General features: G+C 53.2%; 1 protein-coding gene across 3 annotated transcripts in view; it reads right to left on the reverse strand.

The window, feature by feature from the left end:
- LOC122160875 (myomegalin-like) overlaps positions 1-12,712 on the reverse strand; it is a 24,211-nt gene extending 11,499 nt beyond the window's left edge. For 2 of the 3 annotated variants that reach the window (XM_042819825.1, XM_042819823.1), the window contains exons 1-15: positions 11,460-12,712; positions 8,951-9,070; positions 7,024-7,143; positions 6,692-6,784; positions 6,364-6,579; positions 5,656-5,814; positions 5,210-5,323; positions 4,857-4,994; positions 4,404-4,583; positions 3,948-4,142; positions 2,919-3,065; positions 1,811-1,889; positions 1,180-1,262; positions 887-1,003; positions 210-347 (exon numbers count right to left, since the gene is read on the reverse strand). In XM_042819825.1, the coding sequence (XP_042675759.1) occupies positions 210-347; positions 887-1,003; positions 1,180-1,262; positions 1,811-1,889; positions 2,919-3,065; positions 3,948-4,142; positions 4,404-4,583; positions 4,857-4,994; positions 5,210-5,323; positions 5,656-5,814; positions 6,364-6,579; positions 6,692-6,784; positions 7,024-7,143; positions 8,951-9,070; positions 11,460-12,608 (3,048 nt within the window). In that variant the 5' untranslated portion in view covers positions 12,609-12,712. The remainder of the gene's footprint in view (positions 1-209; positions 348-886; positions 1,004-1,179; positions 1,263-1,810; positions 1,890-2,918; positions 3,066-3,947; positions 4,143-4,403; positions 4,584-4,856; positions 4,995-5,209; positions 5,324-5,655; positions 5,815-6,363; positions 6,580-6,691; positions 6,785-7,023; positions 7,144-8,950; positions 9,071-11,459) is intronic. The other variant, XM_042819826.1, reaches the window with a different exon arrangement.
- Between the last annotated feature and the right edge of the window lie 5,314 nt (positions 12,713-18,026).

Genomic DNA, 18,026 nt, shown 5'->3' on the forward strand with positions numbered 1-18,026 from the left:
GAGTATTGCCAACCCTGGACACCACTCCCCAAAAGTCTATGCCCTTGAGACAAATGCCAAAGGGAACCAGTGCTTTCTATTCTGTTACATGCAGCCAGCTCTGAAGAAAATGCACACCTCAGCATATCCAACAGCTGAGAATAAAGCATTGTAACTGAGCACCAGATAAAACACAAACACATTCAAACTTGCCCTGCAGGACACACTACCTGCTGCCTTCTGTTTCCAGTAGCCTCTTGTCCTCTCGACTCTGCTATGGCCACTTTCTCGCGGAGTACCAGCACTTCTTGTGTCAGCCTTTCCACTGCCGGAATTTCTTCAGGATCTACCAGCTGCATCTGCAGATCCTGAAAAGCAAGAGGCAGGAGGGATCTGTGGAGAAGGGATCAATAACAAGGACAGCTGGAAACTTGTGACCCTCCCTGGAATGCAGTTACCAACATATTCCAGTGCTAGAGAAGACCTGGGTCTCCTAGGAAAGAAATGCCAATGCATCCAGCATGTATTAACATAAAAAACTGCTTGGAGCAAGAATGAAGAAGGAACACAACATCTGTTTGAAGTGCTCAAGAAAGTTGCAATCAAGGAACAAAAAGTCTAATAATGACACTCTCAGGATTTGGGGCCCATAACTTCCAGCTCAAGACAGAGGGCTGTTGGCAAACCAAAAGCAAAATGATACACAAACAGCCATGTTACTCTGAAGAGGCTCCTTGCAGTAGTAGAGGTACTTGGTCATGGCTATCACAAGCAGCCTGCAGCGTGGTTTCTGATGTCTTGCCATTCATTGGAAATGAGTGACCACGAAGGACAGGATGCAGGGAAAGCAGAGACTCCACTGCAACAGTCTCAGAAGAAGCTGACCCAGCACAGCATGTTATCTCACCTTGATGAGGTCCTCTTTGATCTGGATGCTTCTGGTCAGAGACTCTATATCAGAAGCCTGCACCTGCAACTCTTCCTCCTGCGTGGTCACAACGGACTGGAGAGCAGCAAGTTCCCGCTGGGAACAAAAGAGGAGAGTGTGAAAAACTTCAGAAAGGTAAAAATGCACTGCAAGCTGCTGTTCCATCTCTCACTGACGCACACTTATGATGGGGGGTCCAAAACCTTCATGCGGGGCAGCCCAAGGGTCTCCTGTAGGCAGGAATACTGCCACAGGCTTCAGCACAAACTCACTCTGCTTTCCCTTTCCTTCTTTGCCATTAGCTCCAGCTCCTCTTTGGCATCAGCAAGATCCTTCTCCAGTTCTGCCGCTGATGCTGCAATTGCAAGGACAGTTTGATTACTGCAACGTTACCGTGTGTCAGTTGCTTCCTCTGACTGCAAGATTAGACAGAATCTCTCTTCAAAAAGACCAGTCCACAATGATTACACTCCCCACCACACTGCCTCTTACTAAACATTCTTCTTCCCTTCTTGACTCTTAAACAGCAGCCCAAGATAACAGAAATATCCCAGGCCTCCTGTCTTCACCCTGGCAAAGATGACATGTCCTGGCCTTAGGGCACAACCCAAACCAGCCACGTTATTCTCATCCCTATCTGAACCACTACGTCAATCCCTTCACAACTGCTACACAACTGCTTGCACTGAAGTATCTCACTTCAAATCAACCTCTCTCTTTTCCACACACCCACTCCCAAGACATCCATGAACTATCACTCAAAGGAGAGGCACAGCTTTATTTCAAAACATTTGCTCTCGCTCAAAGCTCTTCACTCTCCAATGGTTTCATGTAAGTATGCTTGCCCCACAGCAAGAAAAGTCCTGGTCTTGTTTGAGGACCCTGAGAGAAGCTGTCACTCACCTCCTTCTGTCAGGCAGGTGTTGTCCTCCTGTGGAGGTCCAGCAAGGTCTGCAGCTCCACAAGCTCTTTGCAGTATTTCCTGAAAACACAAAGGCCTCTAGGTTTGCACCTTTACAGGGAACCTCACAGCTTCCCCAGGGTTCTTAAGACTGCAGCAAACCTGCTGGCTACTTTGTCGATGCCTCTGAAACACGACAAAGCAATGACAGGATCTAGTCAGCCAGTGGGGACAAGAGAGTTGCACACAAGATGGAAGCTGCATGTTTGGGCAACAGGGCTCTAGCCTTATTTTATTTGGCACTAAGAGGTTGCTGGCAGCAAGCTTCTTTATAGTCAGGATTAAGCAAGTTTCACTCAACTGCAGCAACCACATCTTTCAACTGAGATTCTGTACAGACCTATATCTTCATCCAAAGACATGGCCCAGAGGAACTATGCAGGTAGGAAAACACAAAGCTGTGCCCAAATACACATATTGGGAAGTCTCCAGAGCTCATTTTCATCCCAGGAATAGAAGTGAGCCACCTGCTTGCAGCTGCTTAAAAACTTTCAACATCTCATCTCACCAATAAACCATTAACAGCTGCTCAAGCAGGAACATGGCTTATGTAGCCTTACAGTTGCGCTCAGCCTCAAAGGGTTTTTTAGCAGAGCTGCTTTAAAAATACCAACCCCAATTGTGGAAGAGACAGTAAACACCCAGCAGGCTCTGCCAAGAATTAGTGAGACCTAAAATTAGCTCCCTTGTCCCCTCCAGTATGTGACAATGTCAGGAGGGGATTACAATACAGTGGCACAGCCCAGCCCAAGGAAGGACTGGGTCAGTGCTGGAAGGTCAGAAGGCACATTTTTTTCATACTCACTTGTGCTTATTGCCTGATCAAAACAAGAGTGACAATGAGTGACAAAGTCTAGTGGAATCAAGGTCAGAGCAGCCAGGCAACATTTCTGCTCCTCAATTCTGCTCTGTCACTCCTAAGCCTCTCTCCTAATCCGACTTTCAGTACTACCATTCCCTGTGGCACTCCCCTCAGTAAGTTCCTCCTGTGGCAATGCACTCTCTCCAGAGCCCCAAAACCACAGGCAAAACAGAGTACGTGACTCTTACCTGCACAGGCTGTTGTCTGTCCTCCTTCAGCAGAGCAGTACCAGGCGCCTGGATCCCGACAGGCTCCTTCCTCAACACATGCTGACGCAAGAGTTGTAACTCGCAGTTTCTTTCAGCCAAAGCATGCACCATCTTCTCAGTAGTGGCCTGGTTGAGCAAGGAAAAAAAACCAAACCAATAGGGCTGTGACCTCAGCTTTCTTAGAGACTACAGGAAAACATCTTGATATTTTTCTGTCACTTGATAATAAAAGTGTTCTGCAAACAGTCTGGGAGCTACTGCTTCTGGTCACTCAGTTACTCCACTGCAACCCTCTCATTTCTGCTTGCCAGACAGCTACAACCTATCTCTACCTATCTACCTACTGAGGAACAAGTCTCTCAGTTTCCTTTTCCCACTTCAGAAGGAAAAAAAAGAAGGAAAAAAAAAAAAAAAAAAAAAAAAAAGCAGGAGAGAGATGAGATGAGAGAGAGTTTAGCTTTTCAGACTCCTCTTTTTTATGAAAGGAAACTTGATGTGAAGTATCTCAGTTAACACTGAATTGTATCCAGTGTGCAAGAGCGGGCAGAGCAGGAATTGTGGCATTACATGTCCAGGATCCTGCAGCAGTTTGACTGAAGCGTAAGTTGCAATGCAATGAGCAGAGCTTTCTCAGAGTTCTGATCTACACAAGAAACAGCTGAGCCTTTCCTTCTGGTCTATAACACAGACCTACACAAGTAGCAACCCCACCATGGTCCCTCCACTGCCTCAAGACTGAGAACACAGATACCCAGGAGGATCCCCACCTCCTTCCCCATTACATATAAACACTGACAAGCCACTCAGTGACAGGGATCTAAGAGCTGAACACTGCTACAAGTGCTCCTTATCATCATGTGACCAACCTAAAAGCAGCTTGGTGGTTCTCCAGCACTCAGCAGCTCCAGACAGACACCAACAGTTACCAGACAGCGGCTTCAATACGCTTAACATGAGGCAGAATCATACACCCCAATGTCCCCCACTGCAGCACTGCACACAACTCACTTTGCTCCACTGCTCCTTGGTGCTCATGGCCTGCAGCAGCTCCCGGATTTCAGCATCATGCTCCACAGCTTGATGGTTCCTATCACTGAGAAGCTCCTGCAGCATTTTTTCTTTACGCTGAAGACGTAAGCACAGCTCCTCTGCTACCTCACTCTGTCCTGGGCCCAGCTTGCACAGCAGAGTTGCCGTGAGCTCCTAGACAAAAGGAGAGGGAGAGATGGAGGGACACTGCTATGAACAAACTGCAATCTGTTCAGGGAGAAACAGCTCTTCAGTCCAGATGGAGCTAAGACGACAATGTTTAAGAAAGCACAGGTATTTACATGTGCTGAAAGCAGCCAGTTTCCAAGGTACCAGAAACCACTTAGCAACAGGCAGCCAAGAAGCTCTGGCCTTGGACCACTCTCTCTGCAGACAACCTGGCTAAATGCTTGAGAGTCTAAGCGAAGGCCTTACCTCCACTTCCTTGTTTCTGTCATGCAGGCAAGTCTGCAGCTGCTGGATGATCCCCTCCTGCTCCTTTTGCCTGCTGCAGGATTTGGCCTCGATCTCCTCTTTGAGCCAGCGGAGATTTTCACAGGTTGCCGACATCTGCTCTAGTTCCAGTGTTTTAGCTTTCAAGAGGCTCTCCAGGCTCTAAGGACAAATAGAAGGAGCTCAATCAGGGGCAGGGACCTTACCCTGAACAAAGACACACACACATCTCCATCCTTTCCAGGCACCACTTTCACCTCTACATCCAGACCAGAAACATGAGAGCCCCAGGAACCTGCCCAGCACACAGGGACAGAGGAAGCCAACACCCCACAACTGCTCTCCCCGACAAAAGACTGAGCATTCACATGAAGCTTTGCCTTGCTCCACATCACAGCCAGGCTGGATTTGATACAGCCAGGTACAGGGACTCACGTGAATGGTGGCCTCGTTGCTGGACAGGACGTTGCGCAGCCTCTCCAGGTCACCTCCACGCTCTTTTATTGAGAGACGGAGCTGTTGAAGCTCTTGTTCTTTCTCCTCTAGGGCACAGAACTTCTCATCTACTGCTCTCTAGAATGAGAATTGTGAAATACTCAGAGTGGGATAGAAAGGCTCTGCAGCTTACTGTTCCGCATGGATCACTTCAGCTCTCCCTTCCAGAAGGCTTCTCTGGAAGAATGGGTCGTGAGGAACATGGAGGTGAGCATGGGGCTGTACTACTGATGGTAACCCAAAGATTAAGCCACGTGAAAAACAGGGATGTGTTACTAACAGGTTATGCTCACCTCCAGCGCAGCATCCCTGTCGCTGACTCTCTGCTGCAGTTTCTCCAGCATAGCATCCATGGCTGCAGAGCTCCTGCCCAAGCTTTGCTGGCATTGCAGAAGTTCCCTTGATTCCTAAAGAAGTAGCACACCGCCAATGCAGCTGTTAGTCCAGAAAACCCCTGGACAGGAGACTGTGCACCTGACCTACTCCCCACATTAATGGGAATTAGAACACCTGCACCTGGTTGACTAGGGCCCACCAGGGCTCACCACGCTGTGAGCTGAGGTATTTGGACATCTGTACCAACTTCCTCACCTAGGGAACACAGAAGCATTTTTTTTCCTTCCCTTCTTTGATAGGTGTGTATGAAAGGTACAGACCACTTTCTGCATCTCCAATACCAAAGGAGGAGGAGCAGGGGCCCTCGCTAGTTATGCTCAGTTTGAGTCTTTCTGAATCTCACCTGCAGAAGCTGTTCTTTGCGAGCCAGGTGCTGACTCAAACACTGAACCCTCTGTTCTTGGGCCTGCAGCTCACGGCATTTTTCCCACTCCACAGCCTGGATCTGCTGAGCCTTGTCCTGCAGCTCTGCCTGCAGCTGCTGTACCACAGCACGCAGCTCCTGTGAAGGAAAAGCACACACCTTGGTGTTTAGTCCCCAACAGACCTATGAAGAGTAGCTGAATCTGAAGGAACCAAGAACAAGGACTGACACGAGAGCAGCCAAAAATGCTCTGCAATACTGCAGCTCTCACATCTCAAAATATACTTTCATAGTGAAGTTGGAATTTATTTTCCTTCCCAGGAAATCCATCCATCTAAATGCTTTACCCTAACCACAGGCAGAGCTTTACTATCAGTAACAGCTATCCCACCGCAGCAGCAGATGTTAACTTTGTAACACTGCAAAAAGAAACAGGACATATGTAACAGTTCGAAGTGTACATGCCATAAAACACCCTCTATCAGTCACATGTCTCTGTGGATCGTAAATCCTCAGAAGGGAAGCCAAGGAGGCTAAAAATTCTCCATGCCATACTCAAGACAGGGTTAGTCAAGTGTGTCCACACCGGTGTAGGCAGAAGCAATGAATGAGAGCAGAGCATTGACTACACTAATGCTTCTTAATTCTTACAACTGAGGAGACTTCCAGGCTGTGTGTGTGCCATACCTGGTTGTGTTTCCAGGTTGCCTCTCTCTGCTGCTCTTCTTCCTGTACCGTGGTCTCTAGGAGCTGAGCAGCCCTCTTGGCTTCAACCAGCTGATGCTCTTTCTGGCGCTGAGCTCTTTTCAGTTTCTGCACCTCCAGCTGCGTGCAGAAAAGTGTGTTCTGAAGATCAAGCAGTGCCACTTGCTGCTCCTGAGATGAAGGTGTGCTCTCTGACATCTGACAAGAGAGAGAAACTAAGAAATTGAAGATTCACTTCACAAGAGGGATTTAAAAACCAAAATCCCTGCAGCACCAAACCAGATGTATTTCAGGCTTTCCCAGGACGTACCTGCAACTGCCCCAGCTGGCTTCTGTGTAACATGTCCTGCAGCTTGGCCATTGTCTCATTTTGCCCTTCAATGACATGATACAGCTCTTCTGTCTGTGAATGAAGGGATGGAAAGCAGTCATCGGCAAGCCAAGCATAAACCCTTCCATTTCAAGCCTCCAGCGTGGACTGTGATACATCAGTGCCACACAATACTAAGAGCTTTGCAGGAACTAATTTAATGAGATTTGGGATGCACAGAAATGGCTGAAGCATTTATTTTCAATCACTGCCTACACAGCTAGCTTCCAGTGAGCACCAACCCACCCACCCTGCCCATCCTATACTAGTACCTCACTCTCCTTGCTCTTCAGGGCCTCGTTCAGACTCTGAATTGTATGATCTTGTCTCTGCGATGTTTCTCGTGCAGATTTTAATTCATAATTCAATTCATTCAGCTTTTCCTGTAATAACTGAGCACAAAAAGATGCTGGTCTAATGCGATACATGAAACACCATTAACTCAAGTCCCACAGCCCAGGTATTCACCAGATCAAGACAAACAAGCCAAAGCCCTTCCAAAGCCCTTCAGCACTGTTTGTGCTGGGTGGAGAGCAGCGAATAAACAAATCATTCTTTCCTCAATATGACTTTTCCAGTGCTTTTAGTCCCTCTAATGCAACCATCACATGCAGGGTGGAGGTTCCATGTTTGGGTTCACACATCATGCTGCCTCCCACATACCGTGGGACAGGCTTGCTCAGACTGCCCAGGACCCTTCCCAATTCCTAGCATGCATGCTCCCTTATGAGGGAAGAGCTACTTCAGCTCAAACACTTCCCAGTAGATCTGAACAACAGAAAAGAAAAATAGGAAAAAAAAACAAAAAAAAAAACAACAACAAAAAAACCAACAACAAACCACCCCATTTGGAGAAGCTACACATTCTAAAAACTGTTTATGCTGCTTCTGATGTCACCCAGAATACTACAGCTGCACCTTTAGCATCCTCCAGCCCGTCCTCTTGCTGCCTCATTCCACCACCCAGGTACTGTTGCAGCAGCTGCTGGTCTGCTGGCCGAGGTGATTGCACATTTGAGCGACTACAGGATTATCTAGCCTCAAGTTCTGGCTTCAGAACAAAGGAATCTAAGGAGTGCCAGCATGCCAACAGCATGGCTACCGAGGGGAACTTCTCACTAGCTCCAATCTTTGATTTACAACCTGAGACACTTCTGCCTTGGACTTTTTTTAAACCCGAAGAGAGTGACATTATCTCAAATAGTTTTAGGACAGTTCTCTGCTTGCACCAAGTTGTACATGAGCAGTGCAAACTGTTAAGCAACTGCTTATTAGCATTTCTAAACATGCTGCCGTTGCCATTCTTAGTCGATATGCATCTGCTTTGGAACTGAATTAAGCCTCAGTTTCACCAGAAGCTGGTGCAGCCACGACCTCTTCTTGTTATTCATTAGTTCACACACCTGTCATGTTATCTCTTCTCCACCAGACACTCCCCCTAAACTGTTTAAACACTTCACCTGCATTTACAGAGCCTTGGGCCTGTTCTATTTCTCTGTCAACCTCAACCAGATCCAACAGCTTGCAGATGACCTCAGATTACAAATAAAGATTGTGTTCCAATGGTTTTGTTGTTGTTTTTGTTTGTTCTCTTCTATTGAACCCCTCTATTTTCCCAGTGGATGTAGTTTACCTTAGAGTTTAAGAGCATAACCAAGAACATCTATCCCTTGGAACACATGTTAAATTTGATCTGCTTCAAGACAGCTCAGCTTTCCTAGTAAACAAACTTACAGCCTTAAAAGCTAAGTGAAGATGTGATCCTCCTCTGCACTGATCTCCCTTAAAGCTTGCAAACAAAACAAAACAAAAGGCAGCAGCTGTCTAAAAAGGCAGGTGTCCTTCTCTCCTGCACCAGACTCAACTCATGCAAATCCAAGAGTGAGGGAAACAGCCCTGTGGTACCTCTGCTTCACCAGCTCTCAGAAGGCTCACCAAGCAACTGGAAAGCTCCTTCAAAATCGTGGTTTGCAAAAAATAAAATATGAAAAACTTACACAGCAGAGCTGGAGGAAAAAAAAAAGCAAATGCTTTTAACTCGAGCTACAGACAGCAGCACTAAGATCCCCAGGCCAGCTCACACACCTTTGGCTGGAGGGGAGTTACAGGTGTCTGCCTCTGGAGAGGCCTAGGGGCAGCCTTCAATACTAACTACAACAGACTCATTAGGCACTGAATTTGCTGTTTACAAATGAATACCTGGTTGGCAGCTTCAATTTGCTGGATTTTGCTCTGTGGTTCTGTAGCACACAGATTGGCTGTGCACTCCCTCGATGCAGAATCACCTGGAGCTGGCTTTTGATGTTCATCTTGCAGATTCTGGGGGGAAAAAGAAATAAAGAAAAAAAAAAAAAAAAAAAAAAAAAGAGAGAGAGAAATGGTTCAAACCTTGCACTGGCTTCTATCCCATTTGGCAGCCCTTGCAGACCTTGTAGTGTGGGCTCAAACGCCCCTCAGGGCTTTTGTCTCTCCAAAAAAATACAATGCCCATGTCTGCCTTCCCTTGGGTGGTGGTTGGCACCCTGCTGCCCAAGGCTCTGCTGAGACCGCCTGTCACTCCTCACTCCCTTACTGTGAACCCTCTGTTGGTGCTTCGTGGGGCCCTTCCTCACACCTCCCCATGCTCCAGTGCTTCAGCCCTACGAGCCATAGTAAATTCAGTGCCCCAGCTGAGAGATTTCACCCATGAGACAAACCCACACACTGAGAATGGGAACAGTACACTTTCTCCTCTACTTCCCCTTCCCTGCATTTTCTTCCTCCTTTACCACAGCCACCTTTGTCAGAAGCAGCACGCTTGCCTTTTTTTTTTTTTTCCCCTAAATCAGTATTTTAATTGTAAACTTTTCCCCAGTGCCCTTTCTTCAGCAACGTCAGCACCCACTAACTGAAACAAAACACTTCTATAAAAAACAAGGGCAATAATATCTGCACTGTCTAAGCCTCACATCTGCACCAAACAGTGGGTAAAAGACCAGCTGTGAGAGCACAACGCCTCCCTGGCTGCCAGCACCAGCACCAAGAGCAGTGTAAGAGCGTGCCTGATGAGGGTTTGGCTCAATGGCATCTCCTTGGAGCTGCAGTGAAGGAGAAGCATTGTTGGTTTAAAGAAAAATACCCAAGAGGATGGTTATCTAAGGGATTACGTGCCCCGGACGCTAGATTGCAGCAATAAACGTAAAGTAGAACTGCAATTTCACAAAGCAATAAGGGCAGTGTGATCCTATTAAAAAAAAAAAAAAAAAAAATCCCAAAAACAAAAACAACAAATATAGAAGCACTTATGCCACACCCTGTACTCAAGCCAGTTACAGCTTGAGTGAGGTCACACCATAAGATGGTCAGGAAAACACCTAGCAGGGGGATTCTTGGCAGGGACAAAGGGCAGAGGCTGAAACTCCCCAAATCCTTTCCAAGAGGAGGGTGAACCCCCCCCCCCCCCCCAAGCCATAAATAAGCACGTCACACTGACTGCGCCACCTTCTGTTCATACAGAGCCTGTTTTTATGCTGTAAATACACCCTTAGCTATGAAGATGAGCAACCAGCAACACAGCATATAGCAGCAGCGCCTACATCCTGCTTCGCATCTTCATTCACTGGCTGCAAGGGCAGCGCTTTTGTGAGGCAGATTAGTTTTTAGCGTCCTACATCCCGCCCTAGCAATTTCTTGAGCCGAGCTTTATGGGAAAAGCACAAAGCTCAGGAAAATGCCTGAGCAGATGGGGCAGTAAGCAGCACCCACAGAATAGGAAGCATAATTGAGCACAGCATCAGTTGCCATAGTAATAAACAAGCTTTTTCCTAATCCCTGAGGCTATCTGGAGAATTAGGCAGCACTAAGGCTGCTAATGCGAATGCAATTAGCCTGACATGGATATTCCTGAATTGAAGCTGAGTGGGGCCTTCTATTCATTACAGAAAGTGGTGAAGGAGTTACAAGTTCAGCTTTTTGACTGCACCCTAATGACGATTTCATAAAAGCCAGCAGAACAGAGCAATCGAGCTGCATGAGGACCACCACCTACATAGCCAACAGGAGCGTTTGCTGCCTTTTCACAACACCTGCCATTAAGGGATGAACCTTTTCAAAGGATCAGAAAATAAACCAATTATCTAGAATACCAACCCTAAAGTCATCCCCTGGCACAAATCCACCTGCAAGGAAAACACCTTTTCCTCAAGGCACGCTCCACAGCTGCTTGCACAGAGCAGCACGCTCAGCTGGTCTAAGACCTGATCTGCAGAGCAGGGCGATGGTGGCAGCGTGACAGGCAGGCTCCTGACATCCACCATTACCAGCACACAAAGAAAACACGTTTGCTGGAAAACACATGCCCAGGAGCTTAAAACTTTCCCTTTTGTTGTGGGTAAAAGTCAAATCAGCTTCTTAAAGAGAAAGCTACAAAGTGAAACTGGCATTTTCTCAGCAGAAAATGCAAAAGCTTGCAAGGAGCTTAGAGCTTGCTAGCACACTGCATTCACGGGAGGAGCTTCATTTCCCAGAACACAAAAGAGGAAAACAGATGACAAGAGAACAACAAGGGAGAGAGAACGCACACCTAAAAAGGACTGAGCTGCCTATTCTTAGCCCTTGGCTCAGCTACACGCGTCTATCTGTGTTATCTCAACACAGAAGAATGCCTAATGGTCCCAAGGGCCAAGCAGCAGTATGCCGCTCAATGGAACGGCTGCACAGTGACCTCTACCTGTACCCGCAGTGGCATATAATCCTCACAGAGGTCGTCCCACAGCTCTTGAAGTTCAGGAATCTCCAAGGGAAGACCCAAGGGAGCTCTGGAAAAGGATTTTCTGTCTGCATTCAGGAAACCAGAACCAGCATACGCTAAGCCAGCAGAAGCACTTCCATCTGCCAAGTCACCGCTAAGCCTGGGGGGAGGCAAGCTGGACTTCACAGGAATAGGCAGCCTGCTGCCTCGTGGGCTCTGGATGGGCTTGTAGTCTAGCCCCTTGATCAAGCTGAGTGCCAGCTCCAGCCTGTTCCCACTCAATGATGAACTAGGGGTGATGCGGTCCTCTGCAAAATCGTCACATTTCCCGTTCCCCTTCACTCCCTTATCCACATCTTCATCCTTCTGCTGCGGAGCGCTGGACTCCACTGTTGTGTCCAGGGACTCAACAGAGGATGCAGGCGTGCCCTCCTCCATGCTCTCCCCATCCACAGGCCCTCTGGCGCCAGCAGACTCCGCCGGGTCACATACGGACGACTCCTCATTGCCCATGCTCACTGACCATCGGCTGGACAGCCCACAGGAGATGCTCCTGGCCACTTTTCGTGGCACTTTGCAAATTGCTTCATAGTCGGCATCGGCCACACGCAGCGCGGCACAGCCCCGGCACCGCCGCGGGCGGCTGGCAGCTCCCTCCAAAGCATGGCAGCTGTGAGGCTCCAGGCCGTGCTCATCTTGGTCCGTCCAGTATTCGTACCCAGAATAAGCAAAGTCCTCCTGAAGGAGGGCAGCGTACCGCGCGTCAGGCAGGTTAGAAAGGTCCACAGTTCCATCTCCCGCTTTCTCATCCGCTCCGGGCTCTTCATTGTTCCTGCGGTACATGCTTGCAATGCAGAACTTGAGGCGGTCCTTTTCCAGCAGCAACTTCTGCAAGCGCTCGATGGAGAGGGCCTCGATGCGCGCGATGACCGTGTCGAACCTGTAGATGCGGTCCAGCATGAAGGCACACTTGCTGCACGCGAACTCGCCTCTGCCATCGCGGCACAGCTCCCTGCCCAGGACGTGGGAGAGCAGCACCTGGAGGTTGAGCTTGGCCGTCGTGTGGAAGATCCATCGCCGCTGGTTGCCGCACAGCTCGCGGGCACAGATCCGGCAGGTTTCCTTCATCCTCTCTGCCGAAGGCGCCCAACCCTCCTGCCGGGGCTTCTCGAGGAGCTTCTCGAGGCGCCCCCCGAGGCCCGCACCACTCTCAGCGCATCCCCCGAGCACCGCCTCCCTCAGCCCCGCAGCGCAGCCCCCTCCACCGGGCCACACGCCGGGGCTCCCGGCTCTACGGAAACCCGCCGCCCCTCGCCACCTCTCGCCTCAGCCCCACCACGTCGGGGCGGCTCCTCTCCTCACAGCCCCCAGCCCTGAGGCCGCCCCTCTTCCTCACAGCCCCCACCCTTAGGGTACCCTCTCCCTCCTCACAGCCCTCCGACCCCGGGGCTGCCCCTCACCCCGGGCTGCCCCCCCCGCTCCCGGCCCCGCCGCTCCGCCTCCCCCCCGAGGATGCTCCTGCCACGGCGGCGCCCGGCTTCTGGCTCAGATTTCAAGATGGCGGCGGGCGACAGCTCAACGCGTACGCGGCGGCCGCGGTGCCTGCCGGGATTTGTAGTTCTTCCTCCCGGCGGGCGCGCATGCGCAGTGCCCGCTGTGTACGCGTGAGGTTGGGCACAGCGCAGTGCCATCCACAGCTGCAGTGCGGTGCTACTCTCAGCCCCAGCGCCAGCAGCGCCTGCCTCCAGTACGGATCCATGTGTCCTCTCCCGGTCCCACAGAGGACCACATGCAGGTGGCTCACGCACTGTCACCTGGGCCACCATAGGGCAGATGGCGCAGGCAGCTGCGAGGCCCCAAGGTGCTCTGCCACAGCCCAGTGTCCCCAGCACCACACCGCAGCACCAATCCCCAACACAGCAGGGTGAGGACAGCTCCAGCCATGCCCCACCGACAGCAGCACACAGCCCCCAGTGCTGCACCCACCTGCCCTGCTGCAGCCTTGTCCCTCTGCTGCAGGTCACACCTCTCAGCCGGCAGCATCTCCTCCATACAGCCCAGCTCCTCCATCCTCCTGCATTCAGAGAACAGCGAGGGATGCTCAGCCCTGGAGTGGCACCGCTGAACCTGGCTGGAGTAGCACCCGGTGCACACCTACCTCTGGGCCACAGTGTCACAGCCATCTCCGCTCCTGCTGTCCCCCTTTGTCCTCGTTGCCTCTTTCAGCTTGGCCACCAGCTCCTGGCACCGCTGTGCCTCGGCCTTGGCCAGCGCAGTGGCCTGCTCTGCCTCGCTGCGGGCCAGCCTGGCCTCCTGCACAGCACACATAGCTGAATTCCATGCGGCCCCACTCCCCCTAACCCCACCACAGCCTGCTGCTCACCTCCTGCAGGAGCTGGATCTTGTTCTCCAGCAGCTCGTAGACATGTTCTGACTCCCGCTGACGCTCCTCATAATGCTGCCTGAGTGCAGCCTCGCTGCGGTTTGTCTGGTTCTCTGCAGCCACCCTGCCAGGCATGGCATGGCACAGAGTCATGGCATGGCACAGCATCATGGCATGGCATGGCACAGTGTCACATGGCATGGCACAGCATCACACGGCATGGCACAGCATCACATGGCATGGCACAATGTCACACAGCATGGCACAGTGTCACATGGCATGGCACAGCACCATGGCACGCACAGCAGGGCTCAGCCTCACCCTCCCCCGGCAGACAGGTGCTGCCCTTTATTTTTGGCCGGTGTCAGGGCCGTAAGCAGAGCCCCACCAGCCACCCCTCCTTGCTTGTCCCAGCGCTCACCAGGTTTTGTCCAGCTCCTGCTGCTTCTCCTGCAGCTCCCGCTTCAGGCTCTCCACCTCCACCTTGAGCTCGATGTTCTGCAGGGCAGGAGGGATGGAGCTGGCACTGTGCACACACGCCCCAAGGCCCTACACCACATCCAGGCCCCACACAGCACCGAGACCCCACACTGCTCCCTGTGCGCTTTGAAGGCAGTGGGGGGGCACACCCCTTGCCCCACAGCAGGGTGCTGGGTGCTTTTTGTCCCCATACCAAGCTGGGGATGCCCGCTGTCAGCAGGGACCCACCCACCCAGGACAGCTGTTGCAGCAGTTAGGTTGTTTATCATGCTGGCTTCCTGCTGCTGATAGCCCCATTTCAGGGCACAGATATGGGGTGTCCCCCCTGTGTGATGGAGCATGAACACGGGGTGAACCCCACGTGACGAGGCACAGGCATGGGGTGTCCGTCATTGTAACGGGGCACAGGGGTCTCTACCAGCAGGGAAGATCCTGCTTTCCCCATCCCATTTTCCTGCTCCGGTGAAAGGCAGTGAGAGGCAAACTCCCCCCAGCTCAACTACTCACTGGGATCCCTGACCCATACTGGCAGCTGTGTGCCTCCATCCCCAAAGGGACAGCATTTGAGGGATATCCCATCCGGCAGCACCTGCCCCATCCCTGTCCCCACAGGCGCGCTCACCCGCCGGTAGACATCATCCCGGCTGCCCTCTCCCTTCTGCTGCACACGCTCCTCCAGGAAGTAAATGCGGAGTTTGAGGCTGAAGTTCTCCTTCTTGAGGTCGTTGAGGTGCTGGGACAGCGTGCGGTACCCGTTAGCCATGGCTGGTGCTCCATGGGGGGGGCATCCCGGCACCCCTCACATGGCGGCACCGAGCCCACGGCTCCCTGCCCGCACGCAGCTCTGGGACGGGTGCCCTCGCCAAGGCCCCTTCCTATTTTTTCCCCTCCCGGTGCTATTTGTGGGGACAGACAAGTGGTGAAACCCGAGCCCCGGGTGGCCCCCCGGACGTCAGCCAGGAGGGCGGTGAGGGGGAGCGCGGTGCCCCACGGGGACGGCACCGGCTGTCCCATCCCCTCCTGGGGCCAACAGACGCGTCCCGCGAGCACCCCCCCGGCCCCTGCAGCGGTCACCTTCTCGAAGTCCCGCAGGGTCTGCGTCTGGGCGAGGGGACCCTCCTCTGGGTCCCTCAGGGGACACGTTTGCACCGTGGGGCTGGGATGGGGCTGAGCGGGTGGGGGATGCAGAGTGCCCCCCGGTTCGGGGTCTTCGTCGCAGTCACCCCACAGCCCTTCCATTGGGGTGTCCCCGTGGGACATGGCGTCCCTTCCTGTCAGGGGGCTGACTGTGGGGACGTCACTGCAGCTGGGGTCCCTGCGGAGAGGAGCGCACCCCCGTGTTACACAGAGGTCCTTGGGGGGGAATTTCAGCCATTTGCTGTACGGCACAACAGCTTTGGAGAGACGGAGATCTGATCAAACCAAATGTCACACCAAAGCATGGGTGTGCACGGGGGCAACATGCATGCACACGGGTGCTGGCACACGTGGGACACGTCCACTCACAGTGCCCAGAGGGCCATGCAGATGGCGGTGCCCACTTGGGAGCACTTTAGCCCCATTAGCAGCCCTGACCCCCCCAGCAGGCAGCATGGACACCTGAGCCCCCCAACAACCCCCCTCTACATTCTCCCTGGAGGCTGGGGAGAAGGGCTGGGGGGGCCATGCTGGGTGCTCAGGGACAGCTGCTCCCCTCCTTCTCACAGCCCCCCCCAGCAGCCCCAGGCACAGCGTGCCCTGCTGCCCGCCTGACTGCAACTCACCCACTGGTAACAGCAGCCGCCATCAGGTTTATTTTCAGCATGGAAGTATGAGTCATTTCAGGATTGGGAAAAAAGAAAACAGTTTTTTTTTTTCCTTAAAACAAAATAATCTGGGTGGTTTTTGTTTTTTTTTTTTGTTTGTTTGTTTGTTTGTTTGTTTTTCTGAGTCCAAAGCTTTTTGGTGGAGTTCCCCAGAAGGCAGCGGGCCCCCCATGGGTGCAGTGTTCTGCTCTTAGCCTGGCAGCAGCCACGTGGTGCCATGGCCCTTGCAGCAGCCACCTGCCAGGAGGAGACAGTCGAGTGCAACGACTTAAGGGGGTAAAGCATGGTGCCCAAAGCCCACCATACCCAAAGGCACAATATCCAAGGAAGCATGATACCCAGAAGCATGACACCCAAGGAGACTCAGTGCCCGGAAGCAATATGTCCAAGGAGGCACAGACGTGATAGCAGAGAAGGCAAGAACCTGGAGGTAAAACACTCAAGAAGACACGATGCCCAGAGTCAAGGCACACCAAGACACACCATACCCAAGGAAGCACTGGATCCAGAGGCTCAACATCCAAAAGCACAATATCCAGGAAAGCAAGAAGACCAAAGAGACACGGTACCCAGAAACACAACACTGAGACACAGCACCCCAAGACGCACCATACCCACAAGCCTGGTGTCCAGTGGGCATGATGCCCATGGCACCGTGCCCTAGCAAACACCATACCCAGTGAGGTGCAGCATGGCACACGTGGGTGACAAGACATGAATGTGCCCATGGCTCCACAGCCCTGCTGGCACGAGGGTTACCACACGGCCCTGACTCACAGCACCCGCTGACTCACAGCACTGAGGAACAGCTTGGGGCCACCATAGCCACCCTGACACTGAGACCAGCCCTGCGGCGTCACCAAAGTGAGGTCAGAGGGCAGCAGCCATGGCCCCCATGGGAGAGCGTCCCCCAGGTGCCCACCACCGCAATGAACCGGGGACTCACGTCCTGCAGCTGAATCAGCTCCCACAGGTGGGCAGATGGAGAGTGGATGGATGGCTGCCCGCAGAGCCGCCTGCACACCCGGCAAGGCCAGGTGAGGCCGGGATGCAGAACGTGGCACGGCTCTGCCCGCTGCCTCGTGGCAGGGATGTCTCAACGAGGCCACCGTGGGAGGTGGGGCCGGTGCTGTGTGCGCCTGTGGCTGCGTGCAGCTATCCGCCTGCGGTCACGGCCCAGCACAAGGCCCCCATTGAGCGCGGCGGGATAGGGGGAGCGGAGCCGGCGGTACCCAGACTGCTGGGCGGGTCGGCTCCTGGTGCGGAGAGGGCACGGACTGAGGCTGGATGCGGGGACGGGCACGAGATGGAAGAGCAGGGAGGATGCAAGAGCCGGAGGAGATGGGGCCGGCTCCACTCCCGCACCACCTCCCCACCCTCGGCCTTCCAGCAGGGACACCAGCAACCCCCACCCTGCGTGCCGGGGTCAGCCCCGGCTCGGCCCCGCAGCGCCGGACGGCCCCGTCCCATCGCGCGGCAGAGCACCCGCTGGTCCCTACGGCATGCCCCGGCACCGTGCGTCCCCACGGCGCGCCGGCTCAGACCCGCCTTGACGGGCTCTCGGATGGGCAGCGCCGGCACCACGCAGCCCCGGGGCAGCAAACCGTATCCCGGCGCCGGGATCCTCCACTCGCGGCCCCACGCGTGTCCCGGTCCCTCATCACCGTCGCATCCCCCGCGTACCTCCCTCACCGCCGCTCACCTCCGCCTCGGGGCTCGCATCCTCTCGTCCGCTTGCGGGCTGCACCGCGCCGGGCCCCGCTGCACCGGGAGCACCGGGGGGCTCCGCGGGCAACGCCGGGCCGCCCCAGCGTGCGCCGGGGAGGCGGCTCTGCGGCACCGGGCGGCTCCGCCCGCCGCTGCATCCCTCCTCCTCCG

Source organism: Centrocercus urophasianus, unplaced genomic scaffold (genome assembly GCF_019232065.1).
Source record: "Centrocercus urophasianus isolate 14NV4802_14NV808 unplaced genomic scaffold, USGS_Curo_1.0 seq_18, whole genome shotgun sequence".
Classification (NCBI taxonomy): domain Eukaryota; kingdom Metazoa; phylum Chordata; class Aves; order Galliformes; family Phasianidae; genus Centrocercus; species Centrocercus urophasianus.